This window comes from Antennarius striatus, chromosome 10 (genome assembly GCF_040054535.1).
Source record: "Antennarius striatus isolate MH-2024 chromosome 10, ASM4005453v1, whole genome shotgun sequence".
In the NCBI taxonomy this organism is placed as follows: Eukaryota; Metazoa; Chordata; class Actinopteri; order Lophiiformes; family Antennariidae; genus Antennarius; species Antennarius striatus.
The window spans coordinates 6,911,587-6,929,202 of NC_090785.1; the positions used below are offsets into that span (position 1 = coordinate 6,911,587).

The following is a 17,616-nucleotide window of genomic DNA, read 5'->3' on the forward strand; positions in this document are numbered from 1 at the left end:
TGAGAAGGACACTTGAAGCTTCTGTTGAACAGTTGTTCCTGCAGGAGTGTGCGGAGGTTGCTGGCGTTTGGCAACCGGATCAGTATTCATGCATGCGCAAGGACAACAAATAATAAATGAATGATTCTTGGTTGTCATATATAGAACTGTTAATTAACATAATATGCTAATTGGTCTAGTGTTACTGCAGGTATGCAGCCAATTACTGTCAGCAGTGACTTGAGTTGGAATAAGCTATAAATATTGTGCCCAGGCTTTGCTTCGGTCTTTGGGGACAATGAATGATAGCGTGCGTGAACAGAATGCCGTTCTGTGGTCCAGGTTGCTGCCAAATCGTCGCTGGGACATAAAAAAAATCACTTTGTATCCCACCCCTAGTTTTTCTCTGTCCAGCGTTCATTCACCACGATGCGCGCCTAGCTGAAGCAGGCTCTCCATGCATGGTCTCATTTGCATGCGTAAAACTTTCTAATGAACTCTCTAGACACTTTTTGACAAATATTACTTTTTTTCCTCTCTGGGAATCAAGAGGTTTTAACAACATTTTAACACGTTGTTTTATTGCTGAGAAAACTTCAGGTATGTCAGAACTTTTATCTATGTTTTATTCTTAGTAACATTTTCTTTAAAGATCAAAGATTCTAACTGAAGTTGTTCAAACAGCCTGATTATGCTGTCGAATTTTTTTTTTAAAAAGTTTACAGATGTAAAGATGTGTTGCTTTAATTAACGGACGCAGTATGTGATTGGTATAACAAGTACCTTTCCTTTGTGAAGAATATGGAGCCCAGTTCCACAGAGGGAGGAGCTGAGGAGAAGCTCATTAAAAGTCGTCCACCAAGCGTTGTAAGTGCTGGAATTAAATAAAGGACAACTTTATAGTCACTTTAAGCAAAGTAGATATGAAAGTTATTATTTTTTCCATCAGCAAAATCATCATTAACTCAAAAATGGAGTTGTTTGTTTTGTTTTGTTTTAAATGAGACTCAGGTCTCAAATAAGCATCTCTAACATTTAACAGAAAATACTTCTAGCAATATCAGACGAAGCATCTTGTATCCCCTGGTACTTCTGTGATGTGTGTGTCCTGTCCTGTGGATGTCAGTGAGTAACATCTGGCTGTCAGATTGACCCTGTCTGCAGCTGCTGCTCCAAGCAGGAGGGTCCACACAGAGGAGGTCAGCTCTCCCAATGAGCGCCAGAAAGGTCACCAGTGGGTTTATAATTTGCAGAAACAGAGGACAGGACCAGCAGTGTGAAGTTGATTAATATGCAGAGCACTCTCAGCAGTTTACTGTATATCATCGTAATACTTGGAGCAGAAGGCATGCCAGTTTTTTCCTGTAGCCACTTGAAAAGAATATAGGTCGACTGCTGAACTTTGCAGTTGAGATCATGTGTGGTGAGGGCTTTTTCTCTTCTCCTTCTTTCCACCAGCCTCACAAAGTGATACTCAAACATGGCCAAGAGTTGGAGGAAGAGCAGGAGGAGTTGGCCGAGCACCAACCTCTAGAGCAGGAAGACCTGAACTTTGAGAGATGGAAGCGCAGGCCTTTACCCAAGAGGACGCTCCACCAGAAAATAGACGACTTGAAGACGTACCTGTGGAATGCAGAAACCAACGAATTCATGGGTCGCTCTGGAAAGAGCTGGAGTGAGTTGATGAAGAAAGACGGGTTCTTTGTAAAACGGGTAGTGGGTGGGGACATTTGGGTTGTTTGAAAATTATTTTTTTAGTGCTTGTGTTCAACGATTGCTGATCAAACTTTGAGTGTGTTACCCTTGTATCAAATTTAGAAGCAGACTCGATGTTTGGATACCTTAAAAAGAGGCACTTTGCAAAATTTTAGAGGGTAAGAATTGTCACTGTAGTTCAGTGACTCTCTTCACTTTGCTGCAAGTGTGTGTCCTTAGGCTCAATGTTTACATAGGTGCATGGACAAATCAGAGTGTCCTGACAAAAACAGACTGCCTGGGGACATATCCCCAGCGGGAAGGCACTGTTCTGGGCCTCACATTGGCTAGAATCACATTCCTCTACATCTTACCATGCTCTCCACTGCCTGTTTCCCAAACCCTTGGCGACCTCATTGCTGAACTGAACACGCTCATGGCCACGTAGTTGCAGTGGAGATGCTCGTCTTTTTTATCCACAGAGGTTTATATTTGTGCAGATGATTGATTTTGCCAGAAGACTGGATGACTTTGTTGAATCAAGGATGATGGAGCAGCCTCCGGTATTTCAGTTTGTATCGCAGTTGCGCTCACTCTCTCAGCTCCACTGCCCACACTGAACCAGCTTAACAACTTTGTGAAAAGGGAATGTCCGGGGAAAATGTGTTCGGCTCGCAATAGTTGACATGCTGGATCCGAAGGAAGGCCAAGAGCTCATTTCAGCGACATAACCAGTGTGTGCACACTTGTGGAGGAGTGGGGCCCATGTGTCTGATGAAGAAAGGCCCTGAGTTGAAGTCTGTGCTGTGAGTCCTGTGAGACGAGTGTTTAAGAGAGGACACAATACCAGAGTGGGGTGATTGAGGCTCCTTGGAGCTGGCTGAGCCTCTATGGCTGCAAAAGACCTTCACTACGATGGCAACCGGAGGTTCACTCTGTCCCTGAGTGAAAGGACAGCTGGGAGAATTCTCACTGAGCTCAAACAGAAAGGTCTTTGTGGCTCTGGGGATGCAGGGCTGGCTGCAGCTAGTCCCTTGTGAAATTGTCTGCACAGCATTAGCCATTTAATTTAGAGCATGTTTGATTTGATTAGCTGCTAATGAACTGATCATTGAAAATTGCATAACCATGATAGCTCTCAAGGTGTGTTTTTTTTACTGTATTTGCATGTTTGCTCAAAACAGTAGATCTGACAAGGACTGTTGGTTATTTGCAAGTCCACAGACAAAAACAGGTTTTTGGTTATTTTGCATTAATAAATTAATTTGTTGCTGTCCTGATCAAAGACAGGAGTTGGAGTCCAGACCGATCACATAGTTTGAGCAAAAGTGCAAAGGATTTATTTTTTGTCAACTCAACCCACAGAATGTATTGCCTGTTATGTGACCCTCGTCTGTACAAATATTACATGCAAGTCATTTACCCTAACAATTCCCTTTTCACTCCTCTTCCAGGCCTCATCCTCCTCTTCTATGCCGCACTTTATATCTTTCTTGCAGCCATGTTTGGTGGCTGTTTGTTTTGCCTGATGTGGTCTATTAGTCCGTACCATCCAACCTTCAATGATAGAGTAATGCCACCAGGTAAATATAATCCTACAGTCACTGCAGCCTCCGTTGCCTCTTTCTTGTCATCTCTGTGCCCCAACGTCCTCCTGTCTGTTGCTTTTATTTGAGTCTCAGCACAGTTGATTGTCTCAACATCTCCACTGGCAGGTTTGACGATGGCCCCACACCTAGAAGGCCACGACATTGCCTTTAATGCTTCCGACCGCAAATCTTGGAAGAAGTATGCGAGGTCTATGGATGAATATCTACGATGTGAGTCATGAGGGATTCTGGCAGATGACGTTTAATGTGTGGGGCAGTCTGAGTGGGTTTTTGAGTTTGTTTAAAATAAAACAGACATGCAATGAACTGGACTTCATCTTCCCTACCTCTGTCTCCTTTTCTTCTCCTTTTGTTTCCTGCATAACGTGCTGGGAAAGAAAGCTTCTTTGTGGGCAGAGCGCAGCAATTCAATGAATTTTTTTTCACACCCCGCTTTTGTCAAGTACCCTTGATCAGAGCCTTAAGTCTGGCAGGTCAATGCTGTAGCAAGGACTTATTTATGCCATCACTCCCTCTCTGCCTCCTCTCTGCTCTCCAATTTCAGCTTATAACGATGGCGCTCAGGACAGGAAGAATATTCGTTGCACACAGGACAGATACTTCATGCAGGACGACTTGGAGGAGAGCGCAGAGCGGAAAGCCTGCCAGTTTAAGAGATCCTGGTTAGGGGACTGTTCGGGGCTGCAGGACCCCCACTATGGCTATTCTCAGGGAAGGCCATGCATCCTTCTTCGAATGAACAGGGTAAGATGAGTGTCAGTCAACAAAACCTTGAACACGGTGTCACTTAAAAACCAGTTATATTTATCAGCATGAAACGATATCAGCATGACACCTTGTGGCCATTTGAAGGGGAGAATGAAGAAGCTGGCAATGCAGGACTTTCAGTCCTGATAAAAGGACTGAATTTTAACTCAGTTTAAATAGAACTACACCGTTTTTTAATATTTATTGTTGATATGTGAAAGCACTCTTCATTTTGCAAACAAAGAAAGTGTGTGTTCATCAAAACAGAGTAGATCAATAAAGGATTCTTTCACTAAATTTGGCAATCTAGCAAAATTTGAATTGATAAAACATTTTGACCTAAAGGGAATTTTTTTTGGCCAATTGGAGTTTAGGTTGAAGGCAGTAATCCACCCATCCATCTTCTAAACAGCTTTGTCTGCTGTCTCCGGTCACGGGGAGCTGGAGCCTATCTCAGCCGACTTAATAATAATAATGATAATGCAGAAGTTAATGTATTACATTGATTTTTCTGTTTACATGTTTTTCTTACGTTTCACAGATTCTTGGTTACTTACCTGGCCAGGGCAAACCAATAAACGTGACCTGTGGAGTTAAGGTTCAGTAACAATCTCACTCTCTTGCTTGTAAACTTGTCTCATCCATAAGCAACAAACAATTCATAACATTGTATCATGTAACACTATAGAAAACACGACTTCCTCCTCTTTCAGAAAGGACCTCCAGAAGCTTTGGGAGAAATCTTTTTTTTCCCTAAAAACATTTTTGACCTGAAGTACTATCCGTACTATGGGAAGCATAGACATGTGAGTGTTTTAAACTTGAGAATGACCGGTGAGGTATGCAGGTAAATGCATTAATGTCTAAAGTCAATTCTTGTCTTGGCCTCAGGTAAATTACTCCTCACCGATGGTGGCAGTACGCTTTTCAGGAGTGACGTATGACACTCACATCCAAGTACAATGCAAACTGAACGGAAAAGGCATCATTAATGATTCGCCATATGACCGCTACTTGGGAAGCGTGACCTTCTCCTTGGAAGTCGGAGCATAAGGCTGCCAGCAGGAAGCATCAGAGATAATGAGGCAGGAAAATGTACAAGAAAAAAAAAGTGTTGAAATTTGTTTCCCCCTGAAACGTGTAATTTCGCTCTCCTCACCTTTTATGTCTTCTGCTGTAAAACAAATTCCTCAAAAGCTAGATACTTACTTTGTTATATTTTTTACCTTGAGCATGCTAATGGCACATGCATCCACAAAAAACAGTGCTGAGCACAAGACTAGTGCGAGCAGTGAGTTACAGTTCACTTCCTGATATTTTGTAATGACTAGCAAGATTAATCAAACTAAATTTCACTCTACCAATAGGTAGGATTTCTGGCTATGCAAATTCAGTTAAAAAAAATAATAGACAATTAGGTTAGATTATGGTTTTGTGTGCACATTTTGTTTGATAAACTGTACTAATTTGTTTTGCATCATATTTTTGAGACATGTATATTGTAAGAATTCAAAGAATATTATGTAAACATTGAAACCAGGACTTGTACTTACAATTTAAAAAATATAATTACTGCAAATGCTTTCCTTTATTTTTCGTTGAATAGCAGTATCACACTTTTACGATAAAGCATCCTAAGCCACTCCTTGCCTTCTTTTCTAAAAAAAATATTTGATTTTGAAATTGAAATACTACACCAGACTGATCAGTAAAGACATACTATAATGTGAAATAGTTTGTAAAAGATCTGTACCATTATAATAACTATTTTGTCATAGTTTTAATTCTGTCTGAACTATGTAACTAAATTTGGTATCAATGTTGTATTTATTCATATAGCTCTACAATAAATACAATGTTCCCATGTGCAACAGAAGATTTATTCCACATATAGGACAAAAATGTGTTTTGTCTTACTTTTCTTAAAAGGAGAAACAAATCTTTCAAGATTTAGTATTGGGTAATGGTATTTAGAAGTAAATGAATGTTATCCATTGTAAGAATCGTTTTAGGTAAACCGCTGGGTAAATGTCAACAGTAGGAGCGGTAGCAGCAGTTTGCCCTCTGGGTAACATCAAAAGTTGTAAAACTTCATGCTGTTGATGAAAGCGAACCATTGGAGCAAGTCACTCAGCGGTGTGAACATTTTTTACAGCCATTAACCTTTGAATTGTGCTGTTTACAAGAAGCAAACACAAAGCGCCAAAAGGATGAAAGCGATTATGAAACAAGAAACTTTATTTAATTTGTTCCCCACTTGTGTTACACAAACTCATCATGTCACATTCTTCATCACATGGAAACAAGCTTCAAGCAAGCAACTCGGGGTGACGGACAGAAAGGCACAAAACTGTCATGGGTGCACAAATCTGAGGATCATGTGAATGAACTTATGCAACTTAAATATTAGTTATTGTTTGCACTGAGCTTCCCAAGTGCTTGAATTACCGTACTGTCACGACGAGGGCAATGAGGAATGTCATCCGTAGTCATTAGTTGTCACATCAAGAAAATAAATGAATGCACATTCTATGTAATTTTGAATTTGGTGATTAATGTAGGCTTACATCTAACGCATATCACATACATTATCCATTTGCTTAAATATGCATTGTGAAATCACACAGGAATGAAACAGTCTTGAATCTTTCAAATAGAAACATAAACATTGAATGCACACTTCCCAAAACAAGAAAAACGATTTTGTGCAGTGCTGGTGTCATAAAAATGATGAAGCTTCCCTTTCAGTGAACTATGCCACAGAACTGTGACAAAATGTGCAACAGCAATTTCTTTTATCCGTTAATTTATGATGCGTGATGTTAAAGCAATGAAAACAGAGGTGTGTGAGATATGAATGACAACAAAATGTATCTATTAGCTTGCTCGTACATTCACGTCATCAAATGTCATTGTCATTCATTCTGTACAAGGTAGTAATTTACACACACGTTATTGTGCAGCAGAGAAACCCACCATTGGTGGTGGTGGTGTCGGGGGCCTCTCTGGAGTAGTGGGTAGTTAGTGCTCTCCGAGGAGGAGGTGGACTGCTACTCACAGCCATAAATGTAATTTTCAAAACATGCAATCTACAGTCAAACAATACAAGACTCATCAGAAATTATTTGGTACTTGATTCAGTCACTGGCGTCAATAAAAACTAAGCAAACAATTCGGGTGGCATAAATTTAAAATGGTACGAGGAAAAAAAAGCTGGGAGTTATTTTTAAGGGAGACAGAAAAAGCACAAAATAGGAAAGATATTGATGCACTGAGGTGCAGCGGAGAGGCTGGCATGTTTTTAAGAGCTGGGAGGGGTGAAAGTGTGCAATAGGCGGAAGCAAGTAAGTTGGATTATACAGACTGGTAGCCAGTGCGACTCTTCCTCCGGCCAATCAAGTAAGAGATAAGCACAAGGATGATAAGGAAGCTGAGCGCCACGCCCACTGCAATGGGCACCAAAAAGCTCAAATCAGAGTCCAGGAAGCATTCCTCAGCTGACAGAGAGACAGACAGAGAGGATACAGACAGCAGGTTAGTGTTTTAGTGGGAGTGCGAGTGAAGGGGGCAAGGATTTAGGGTATTTATCATCCACATAGACTTCAAGAAAGAGGCAGAAAAGCAGGAATGAACATCAGAACCTACAAAAAGTAGAAAAGAAATTATGTATCATAGATCAAAGAATCACGGAAAAACAATCAAGTGTTATTACTCATTATTGTAGAAGGATATTAATGTCAGAGAAAATGTTTAGAGGGAGTAAAAGACATTTTGGGAATCTAAGTTAAATGCTAAATCATGAACCGTAGGAGAAGATCAACACGACATCGGTCGGTTTAGCATCGATCAGTAGCTGGAGAGCATCGTTTAGCATTAAGAATGTAAAAAGAAAAATAGCTACTCCAAAGTTTAGCAAATAGCTAAATTCATATTAAAATTCATATCAGCACATATCATCTTGTTTGTTCAATATGAATGCTATTGATCTTCTCATTGAACTGGATTGAACATGTTTCCCAAGATGTCACACTACTTCTTTACAAATAGTCCAGCAGCCAGCAGCACTTAACACAACATAGAAAAATCAACACAACAAAGGTTTACCACAATTAGTTAAAGGCAGTAATTTACAGACTACCCTTTAGTTAGCATAAAGAAGAAAAAGAGGAAAGTTTATCTAGAAAGACTCATAGCCGGCGGACATGTTTCTCTTTCTCCCGATGAAATAGGCCAGCACAACGATAAGAATGAGAATAATCAGGGCAACTCCAACAGCTATGGGAACAAGGAAGCTCTCTGCATCAGCCTGGCAATCCTCAGCTAGACAAGAGTGAAGAGAGCAGAAAAGTAAATGTCTTATCGGAAGAACAGAAAAAAATTAAGTAATAAAGACAACATGGTTAATGCATCAACATCTGAAAGACATTAGCAGCATGCTAACGCGCTTCAGGAAGCAAATTAGAACCTTTTATTTTCAAGTTTATAAATCAATAAACATTTACTCCAGTGTCAAGGGTTGCAACACGTTTTTATTTTCAAAACTGCTAAAATACTAAAATGCTCCACTTCATTCTGACACACAAGTTAGAATTTATAGCAGAAAGCCAGAGAGGACAGAGATGAAATCATTTAACATTTTTATTACACAAGGATTGATTTTTCAAACGATGGTCTTGCAGCACAAATTCCCTTTGCTGAACATGTGTGTGCAAGGTTCTCAATAAGTAACAGGACACTACATAATTAAACAAATAACTGGTTATCATGAAAGGTATCTCAACAGCATTGCCGAGTTACTGAATGTACAAAACAGAAAATCACTGAACAAGGCTGTTAACTTTTAGATGATTTATTGAGAACAAAGGATATTAGATTGGAGAAAAACAAACATTTAGACCAGTGCTGCAAAGCCATCGTCATAATTAAGGCAGCTTACTTGATAAAAACTGAAACACACTCAGCAGAACAATCATGAGCAAAATCAAAGCCAAGACTTGATTCATTGCTATTATTCATAAACATGTACAACATCCTGGGGAAATTAAATTTCATAGGCAGCTAAGACAAAAAAAAAAAGAAGAAGAAGTAAATATTTGTCATCAATCTCATATTCAATGAAATTCACTGATGGCATTGTTCCAGTGCTAAAGGTTGGAACAAGGCTAACAGCACAGCACTCTGATAGATATGATTATGCAACAATAAGCAGCTACAACATCTCAATCCCGAAACCGCATTCCTGCATCTTGCACTGACTGCCTTACAAGCTCCTGAAAACTAACTTTCAGTCCAATGAACACATAATCTACCTGCAACATCATTGTGCATGTAACCTGAGATTAATTATAGCACATACATTTATGAGTTAGCAGTTTTTGAATCAAAATTGAAAGACAGGAATGGCCTTTGATTGCTTTTCTCAGAACAGACCTTGTCAAAACCACATCCACAAAAGTCATGTGATTTCACCCAGATAACATGAAAGTGACATCTTAGGTCCCGACAGGGCAGCGAATAAAAATGTCTGATTACCCCCGCAAAAATATTATGAGGAAATACCTTGAACAGGTTTTGCCTTGAATTCTAATTTAAGTTTTGTAAATATTTACTTATTTTGACAGTTTTCTGGAACTTCCACATCCCCTGATGCAGCTGCAGTCCTCAAAGCTGAGGCCAAACCCATGTTGACACATACATGACAATCTCAACACAAAAAATGTAAAATAAGCCTTAGTGCATTTATATTCATATATTCTCCTTTGAGATTTTTGTCTGTGCTTAAATATGAATATCCACAAAACTCTCCCTTTTCTAATCCTAATGCCATAAAGTATAATGTGTGTGTGGATGAGGGGGCATTAATGTTTCTATTCAGACCTATAATCTCATGGGTTCATGTGCAAATATCAGACCTTTTGACATGTTATCCTGTGACAGGTAAAGAAATGATAAATGGGATCATTGCAATTAGTTTTGTCAAATTTGTGGATAGTCATCTTTAACATCACTTCCACCTGAACTTTGAATACCTGTCATTTGTTGCAATATTATTGAATACATCCATTAATATTTAACAACGAAAAATCTGATGTCACAATATCCAAGACAATAATCCCGTTTCTCCTGCCACGCAGGGACAAACAAGAGCTAAACCACATTTCCTTTGACAGATTTCCAACACAATAAACCTTCATCCTTGTTATTTGTTGCTCAACATGAGGGAAAGATTGACCCTAAAGTGACTGAACAGATTCTCCTTTGATGATGTGTAGGATATGCCGTGAAAATCATCATCTTCTATGTCTTGACATTTAGATTTGAAGGGATGAAAGGTCAAATCATAGACTAATTAAAAACAAAAATAAAAAATGCAAAAAAGAAATAATGAGAAAATAAAACAAAAAGGGAATGTTTGCAGAGCAAGTGGAGGAATCCACAGGATTAGACATAAAGGGGTCACACATCTTCAGACAGAAATTTAAGTTGATGTCAAACTGTACAAGAACAGTTGTACTGTGATGTCACTTTTACTGTGACGTAATTAATTTTTTTAATTTCTAATTAAAAACAATGTGTGGATCTTACACTTGCTCATTAATACAAAAGAACAACAATAAAACAGACAAAACATCAAGGAAACTAAAAAAGGAACACAAGCAATAGGGGTGAACAAGTTTGGTCCTTGAGAAAATCAACAAACCATCCAACCAAGTGTGGACTTTACTTTTATTATAGCATCATGGAAGACCCTAGAATTAAAAGTTGCACTCTGTGCGTTTCATTTTTAACAATCCACTTATCTTTGGACAGACAGGTCTACTTTTCTGACAGTCATTATAAAACTGCCTGTCATGTATTCCTACCAGATGTTACTTTAGGACCTAAATAATGCAAAACCTAAAGTTTTGTATTATTTTGCCAATAAAACGTGAACATTAAACCTAAGGACCATCCTTGGGGACCCCATGAATATATCAAGATCATTTGCAAACTGGATTTAAAGGGTCTGGTATCCGACATAAGTTTTTCTTCGACCAATCACGTAAGCGATCACTACAATAATTATCAAGCCAGCCAGAGCAGCACCAACAATGATTGGGATTAAGATGCTGACGTCATCCATTGAACATTCATGGGCTGCAGATGAAAAGAGAGTCAGTCAACAGGTGAACAGTGACTTCTATTTGTCATACTTCAAACCATTTGAAAGATGACAAACAGAAATCACTATTTCTATTTGTCATCTTTCTAAAGTAATGTACTCTACCTTAAAGCAATCGTGTTACTTTATGTTGTTGACAGATGATAGTCAGCTGCCTTCATATTTAAATGTGTTTTACATTATCAGGGAAATGGACTTTAACCAGACTTTATTACCATGAAGTTTAACCTATGACACATCTGAAGGAAAATGGTCTCCAATTGAACACACTGAACATTGAAGACGGCGCTGAGGGCAACTCACACAATTATATTTTTTCTTTCCGTTTTTGTTCTTTCAGGATACTTTCAGTTAAAATATCTAAAATTGCTATACCTTCAACCTTTAATGAGGGATTATAATCAGTTTTCAGAGTTTATGAACACGGAAGCCAAAAGGGTTGAAAAATGTTTTTTTTAAGTGTATAAAAATAGAAGTCTCCAGTACGTGATGGGTGGAATGAAACAATGCTAGCTATGGCTAAGGCGGTAACCAGTGTCATTTCTCTCACTGTTATGTGCAACTAATTATGGTAAAACTTGAAAAGCAGCACATAGTTTAATATCTAAACAGGTAACTGCATGTTATGTTGAATGAAAAAACAATAATTGCATGATTGAATTAATGGAAATCTTTTATGCAAAAGGACAACTCTTGTTCTTCTCCTTTGGGCTTTTCCCTTCAGGGGTCACCACAGCGAATCAGTTGCCTCCATTTAACCCTGTCTTCTGCATCCTCTTCTCTCACACCAACTACCTTCATGTCTTCCCTCATTACATCCATAAACCTCCTCTTTGGTCTTCCTCTAGGCCTCCTGCCTGGCAGTTCAAAACTCAGCATCCTTCTACCGATATATTCACTATCTCTCCTCTGGACATGTCCAAACCATCTCAGTCTGGCCTCTCTGACTTTATCTCCAAAACCTCTAACATGTGCTGTCCCTCTGATGTACTCATTCCTGATGCTATCCTTCCTGGTCACTCCCAGAGAGAACCTCAGCATCTTCATCTCTGCTACCTCCAGCTCTGTCTCCTGTCTTTTCCTCAGTGATACTGTCTCTAGACCAAACAACATCGCTGGTCTCACCACAGTTTTGTACACCCTTCTTTTCATTTTAGCTGAAACTCTTCTATCACACATCACACCTGACACTTTTCTCCACCCGTTCCATCCTGGCTGTACACACATCTTCACCTCTTTTCCACACTCTCCATTGCTCTGGACTGTTGAGCCTAAGTACTTAAAATCCTCCACCTTCTTGATCTCTTCTCCCTCTAACCTCACTCTTCCACTTGGGTCCCTCTCATTCACACACATGTACTCTGTCTCACTGCGGCTAACCTTCATTCCTCTCCTTTCCAGGACAAACCTCCACCTCTCTAGCTTCTCCTCCACCTGTTCCCTGCTCTCACTACAGATCACAATGTCATCTGCAAACATCATACCACACCTACAGCACACCTCACCACTGTCTTACAGTCCTCATACATGTCCTGCACCGCTCTAACATACTTCTCTGCCACTCCAGACTTCCTCATACAATAACACAGTTCCTCTCTGGGCACCCTGTCATAAGCTTTCTCCAGATCTACAAAAACACAATGCAGCTCCCTCTGGCCTTCTCTGTACTTCTCTATAAAAATCCTCAAAGCAAATACTGCATCTGTAGTACTCTTTTTTGGCATGAAACCATACTGCTGCTCACAAATGCTCACTTCTGCCCTTAGTCTAGCTTCCACTACTCTCTCCCATAACTTCATTGTATGGCTCATCAGCTTTATTCCTCTGTAGCCAAAGGGAGACAACAAAAAGCTGTAAAGTGACTCAGCCTCTTTTTCAAATCTGGTTAGTTACTATGCTGATATTCTCGTTGCTTCTCTAAACTGGAGCGCTTGAAGCGGTCATGAATTGGAGGTGGCACACTGATATAAGATGTGTGTGTCACACAACGTCACTTGTAAAAACAGCATCTTTTATTTAAAGGGGAACTCACCTATGCTGAAAAGGCCTTTCTCGACTCCAAAGGGCTGCACTTGAAGCTTGAAGGTAAAAAGAGTGAGTGCGTCGGTGATGGTGGAGTTCTGTTCCTTGTTACACATGTAGGAGCTGCTGATTGCGGCTTCCCACAGACTTAGGTTGGTGTTCGCCTCAGAAAATGCGACACCTTAAGAGAATTGCATGGGAAAACACACATTAATGATAGCTTGTCCCTCTGTGCTGTGTCTGCTCTATGTGTTCAGATATAATTTGTGTCTTTACCAGAGCCTGTATTTCCAGTAATGTTCAGAGCATGCAGGTGGAATTTCTTGGTGTCCTGTTCGATGGGAAGAACAAGGGCAAAAAGAGAAACATGTGGATTTGAATTGTGGATTTCAGGTGTCAATGAATGATGGCGAACAAGACAGAGATAAGAAGAAATCATGACTATAAAAAAAAAAAGATCTAGACTACAACAAACTAAGTCCATCATGTCAGATGGGGGTTTTGTATTTTAAATTAAATTGATTGACCTATTATTTTCACTATATTGCATTTAATAATGTCAAAAATAAGGTGGTGCACTGATCAGGGGCCTCCATTGTCAGTTAAAACTCATGAAGTCTATTGGAGTCATGCATTTATTGTGTGGAGGTAAATCATTTTTAAAAAATGCATACACAGGAAATAAAATACTAATTTTTGCCTCTGTGACCTGTTTGTTTCTTCTACCAACAAAATCCTTGAACACAGGGTTTCAAAAGCATAAAGCATCTTGTTGAGGACTTACATTTGTGAAGGTGAACATGAGAGTCAGTGGGCCCGACACCAACACCAGGTCACTAATGTTGACGCCACACAATCCATGAGCAGTGGTCACATTAGGGTCCAAGTTCATCTCCTCATATTTCTAAGCCAGGGAGAAGAGAGAGGAATAAAATTGGCAATGGTTATGATATTCTGTGTAACAACAAGATGACAACATGTCAATAATGTATAATAATGTAAAATAATGATCATACATTGTTCTGGAGGAGACCAATCCGGAGCCCAAAGGTAGCTAACAGGCAGACCGTTTTGTTGTCACTAGCTGTGACATTATACTTCCCAGTACTAGGCGCGGGAATAGTGGGCACTGGTGTGCTGGTGGTTGGAGGGGTAGTAGAAGTAACATTTGTGGTAGGAATTGCAGTTGTAGTACTGGTGGCATTAGTGGTGGTGGGGACAACAGTGGTTGTTGGGACATCAGCAGCACAAGTGGTCACTATAAGGGGGAGAACGAAAAAAAGTCAAATAATGCAAAGACAAGAGACTAGCAAAATGAGAAATGACCCCACAGATACACTCACAGTTGTCACTCTTGCTGCCGCCACTGACAAAGGCTTGTATGAGCACATTCGACAGAGTCTGACTGACCATATCAGCTTCAATCAGGTCATCACTCTTGCATGAATAGCAGGTATCCACACCTACATTAATAATGTGGGGCTTCACAGTAACAGTGGCAGTCTCTGAAAGACATTTAAAACACATCAGCATTAGTATCAAGCTTCTCGTCCAAGTGTGCATTTGATTTATTTTCACAATAAGTCATAGAAGTCACCATTTGATGTAGAATTAGGGAACAGCTTCGTGTCATTGAGGTTGTAGGAAAAGACGATGGTGTCAGCTTGGTAGATTTTCCCACTCCTAGTGAAGTTTATGCTCCAGGAGTGTCCATCCCCAAAATCAAGCTTCAGTGTAGAAGTTGTGGTATCACACACACTTCCACTTGTTTCAGCTTCAAGAGGAAGTTCAAACTTGACTGTCGCACTCTATGAGGAAGCAAAAGAGTGTACAATAACATTACTTGGCATGCTCACATACGTTTGATGATAAAATCTCTCACAAACATGTTGTTTCAAAACACCTGAAATATTTTTGCTGTAAACACGGTAGTAAAGTTATTGTTATAGGCAAACAGCTGATATGATCAATCCATCAGAGGTAAAAATAATAAAATCATGTTTCTAATAAAACCAGAGTTCTGTGTAAAACACAGGAAACAGAATGCAAAATTTTGCTTTCTGTCTTTGACATAACATACTGAATTGAAACCCCCCCCCCGCAAAAAAACAGATGTTTCACCTCGTCAACTTCATCAATTTTAGTAATATATGCTTCCTATTTAATTTGATCACTGCTTAATTGTTAAAATTGTTAAAAAAAAAAAATTAGCATGCCTGTAACGCTGACTGGAAAAATTGTGGAATGTTACAAAACAGCCAACAGAAAGAGTCCCCAGATAAACAGGTTAACTAGTAACACTTGATGGTATCATGATTGGCTTTGATTGGCTCAGATCACAACAAGCAAAGACAGAGCAAGGGTCATGATTACAAGGTACTGTATTCTTGAATCGGCCCCGTGAATACAGACGCCATAATCTCTTAAAATTCTTTTTAATGTCAACGAAGTAAATCTACAGGACACAACAAGAACAGGACATGTACCAGGAAATTCCACCGGAATGCTGACTCTCAAAAAATTGCTTCACTTTGTAGCGATTCATCAGTTCACCCTCTTTTTGTGTTTGTTAACACGAGAAGTGATCTGTGTTGTGTTGCTTTACACTAATAACAGCCGAGCTGTTTGCTAGACTGTATTCATAAGTTAATAACACAGGATGCTTTGTAGCCTGATAGACGACACAGAACTAACACACTGCGGTTAGAGTGATGAGAGGAGACACTCACCTTATTACCAGTCACTTCATATGACACAGAGAAGTTGACCATTAGATTGGCATACAGGCATAACTTATTGTCTTTGTCTGTGACATTCACCTCAATGCCATGTGATTGCTGAAACACTGGGGGGGGGAAGAAAAGAAAAACTCTTTCATTTTATGTTTGCTGAGTTTTTTCTGAGTCACATGACCACAAGTTGACTTAAACAGCCAAGAGTTACACATTAAAAAGACAGCACAAATAAAGTAAAAATATCCATTTCCATATAGTTTAACAGGACACGATCAAAGTCCACGAGATTTATAATAAAGCTGATTTGTGTGCACTATCATCAAGACAGCAATAGTGTTCCATAATCTGAAAGTAACAAACATTTAAAGCATAAATTTAATCAAATTCATCTGTGATAGTGTTGTTATAAACGCTACTGTAGCTTCACTTCAGAGAGCGACAGACACAGGGAGAAACGAAACTGATCTGAGATTATGTTTATAACGAGTGATTGTAGTGACAGCGAAGCTGAAATGTATTTGAAACGACATACTGCAGGATTTAAGAGCAGAGTGTTGGTTTTAAAACGCGCCACTAAATCTTTATTGTCCACTTGTCGTCCTGCTCGTCCCGCTGTGGGTTAGCTCGTTTGCTAATCAAACGTTAGCCTCACAGCAGTTCATCATAACCAGTCGGTCACGTGCTGTGAATTGAAACACATAGCTATCGCTAACAGTTGTGATATACCAGTTTGATTTTGGGTAAACTCTTAATCTTGTTATTAGTGGTTAACTTTTATTTAGCAGCCGACATGACTCAACAAACCAAATGTTTTATAGCAACAAAAAAACAACAACAACAACCTCAAACCTGTTTCCTAACTGGTATGCTAACGGCTAACGCTAGCCAATACTGAGACCTGTTATCTATCCAGCGAGCTAGCGGCTAACCCGGCTGCTCAAAGCATCGTCGAATAGCGGTATAACGTTAAAACTAATTGACGGTCATGTTTAAATCATACGTTCATTGCCTTGTTTCGATGGGAATAAATTAATAGATTTAGTTGAGTGCGTGGATTAAATTTCTCTTGTTACATTCTGCGAGGGTAGAGTCTAATGTTGTTGACGTAGGTAACAATTAGCGAGCAAGCTAGCTTTACAAGGAATACACAATCACTGCTTCCCGACAGAGCAGCTCTGGACGTTTATTTTAAATAAACACGACAAAATAATCTATTTCTGACAATAAATTCAAGTTATTATACAATCAACAGATATAATTCAAATGTATTTTCAATGGAAGCAGTTAGTCTGAACCTACAAGCGTCAGGCCCATAATATCCAATAAGTTAAATCTTCTAACTTTTGCAGAAACTGATTTCGTACCTGTTCCCAAGGCGAGGAATAACATGAACGTAGAAAGTCGGTACATGATCGCCGGTAAATCGGAGTGTCAGCCACCGGAGAAAGGACGAAGAGCCGGACGGTGAGACTCAGTCAGCGGTGTTTGGCATGTGATCCTTACTGTACCGCAGCTCTCTGTACCAGGAAATGGAAGTCATATGACAGGGAGCAAAGTGTCAACCACAAGTAGTGCCGAACTTCTAGCTTTCGCCCCGTCCCCTTGTACCGATCGATCATTGTACAGAAGACAATGAATGGGACGGAAGGGAAGGGAATCGATGATT

The 17,616-nt window shown here is 39.6% G+C and overlaps 2 protein-coding genes across 4 annotated transcripts; one reads left to right on the plus strand and one right to left on the minus strand.

Annotated features, from left to right (window-relative positions):
• The first annotated feature begins 415 nt into the window (after positions 1–415).
• atp1b4 (ATPase Na+/K+ transporting subunit beta 4) lies at positions 416–6,102 on the plus strand. 2 transcript variants are annotated; one of them, XM_068325197.1, is made up of 9 exons: positions 416–579; positions 778–846; positions 1,438–1,654; positions 3,129–3,257; positions 3,390–3,494; positions 3,829–4,028; positions 4,573–4,629; positions 4,745–4,837; positions 4,923–6,102. In XM_068325197.1, the coding sequence occupies exons 2-9, from the start codon at positions 781–783 to the stop codon at positions 5,082–5,084; spliced, it is 1,029 nt and encodes a 342-aa protein (XP_068181298.1). In that variant the 5' UTR covers positions 416–579; positions 778–780; the 3' UTR covers positions 5,085–6,102. The 2 variants fall into 2 exon arrangements, with proteins under 2 accessions (XP_068181298.1, XP_068181300.1); XM_068325199.1 differs by lacking the exons at positions 416–579; positions 778–846; positions 1,438–1,654 and adding an exon at positions 2,058–2,664.
• Positions 6,103–6,242: 140 nt separating this feature from the next.
• On the minus strand, positions 6,243–17,469 carry lamp2 (lysosomal-associated membrane protein 2). 2 transcript variants are annotated; one of them, XM_068325195.1, is made up of 9 exons: positions 17,315–17,469; positions 15,945–16,060; positions 14,813–15,023; positions 14,559–14,720; positions 14,232–14,473; positions 14,000–14,119; positions 13,492–13,546; positions 13,226–13,396; positions 6,243–8,351 (listed from the first exon to the last, which is right to left on the minus strand). In XM_068325195.1, exons 1-9 carry the CDS (start codon positions 17,358–17,360, stop codon positions 8,209–8,211), a joined length of 1,266 nt encoding a protein of 421 aa, XP_068181296.1. In that variant the 5' UTR covers positions 17,361–17,469; the 3' UTR covers positions 6,243–8,208. The 2 variants fall into 2 exon arrangements, with proteins under 2 accessions (XP_068181296.1, XP_068181297.1); XM_068325196.1 differs by lacking the exon at positions 6,243–8,351 and adding an exon at positions 8,541–11,168.
• Positions 17,470–17,616: the final 147 nt, after the last annotated feature.

Bases quoted from the DNA above. Each gene is read 5' to 3' on its own strand.
- atp1b4 (XM_068325197.1), top strand. From the start codon at position 781: ATGGAGCCCAGTTCCACAGAGGGAGGAGCTGAGGAGAAGCTCATTAAA. The intron at 3,495-3,828 runs GTGAGTCATGAG...CTCCAATTTCAG, and splicing joins TATGGATGAATATCTACGAT to CTTATAACGATGGCGCTCAG. The intron at 4,029-4,572 runs GTAAGATGAGTG...TACGTTTCACAG, and splicing joins TCCTTCTTCGAATGAACAGG to ATTCTTGGTTACTTACCTGG.
- lamp2 (XM_068325195.1), bottom strand. From the start codon at position 17,360: ATGTACCGACTTTCTACGTTCATGTTATTCCTCGCCTTGGGAACAG. The intron at 16,061-17,314 runs GTACGAAATCAG...TCCCCCCCCCAG, and splicing joins ATTCCTCGCCTTGGGAACAG to TGTTTCAGCAATCACATGGC. The intron at 14,120-14,231 runs GTATGATCATTA...TCCCTGGCTTAG, and splicing joins TTGGTCTCCTCCAGAACAAT to AAATATGAGGAGATGAACTT.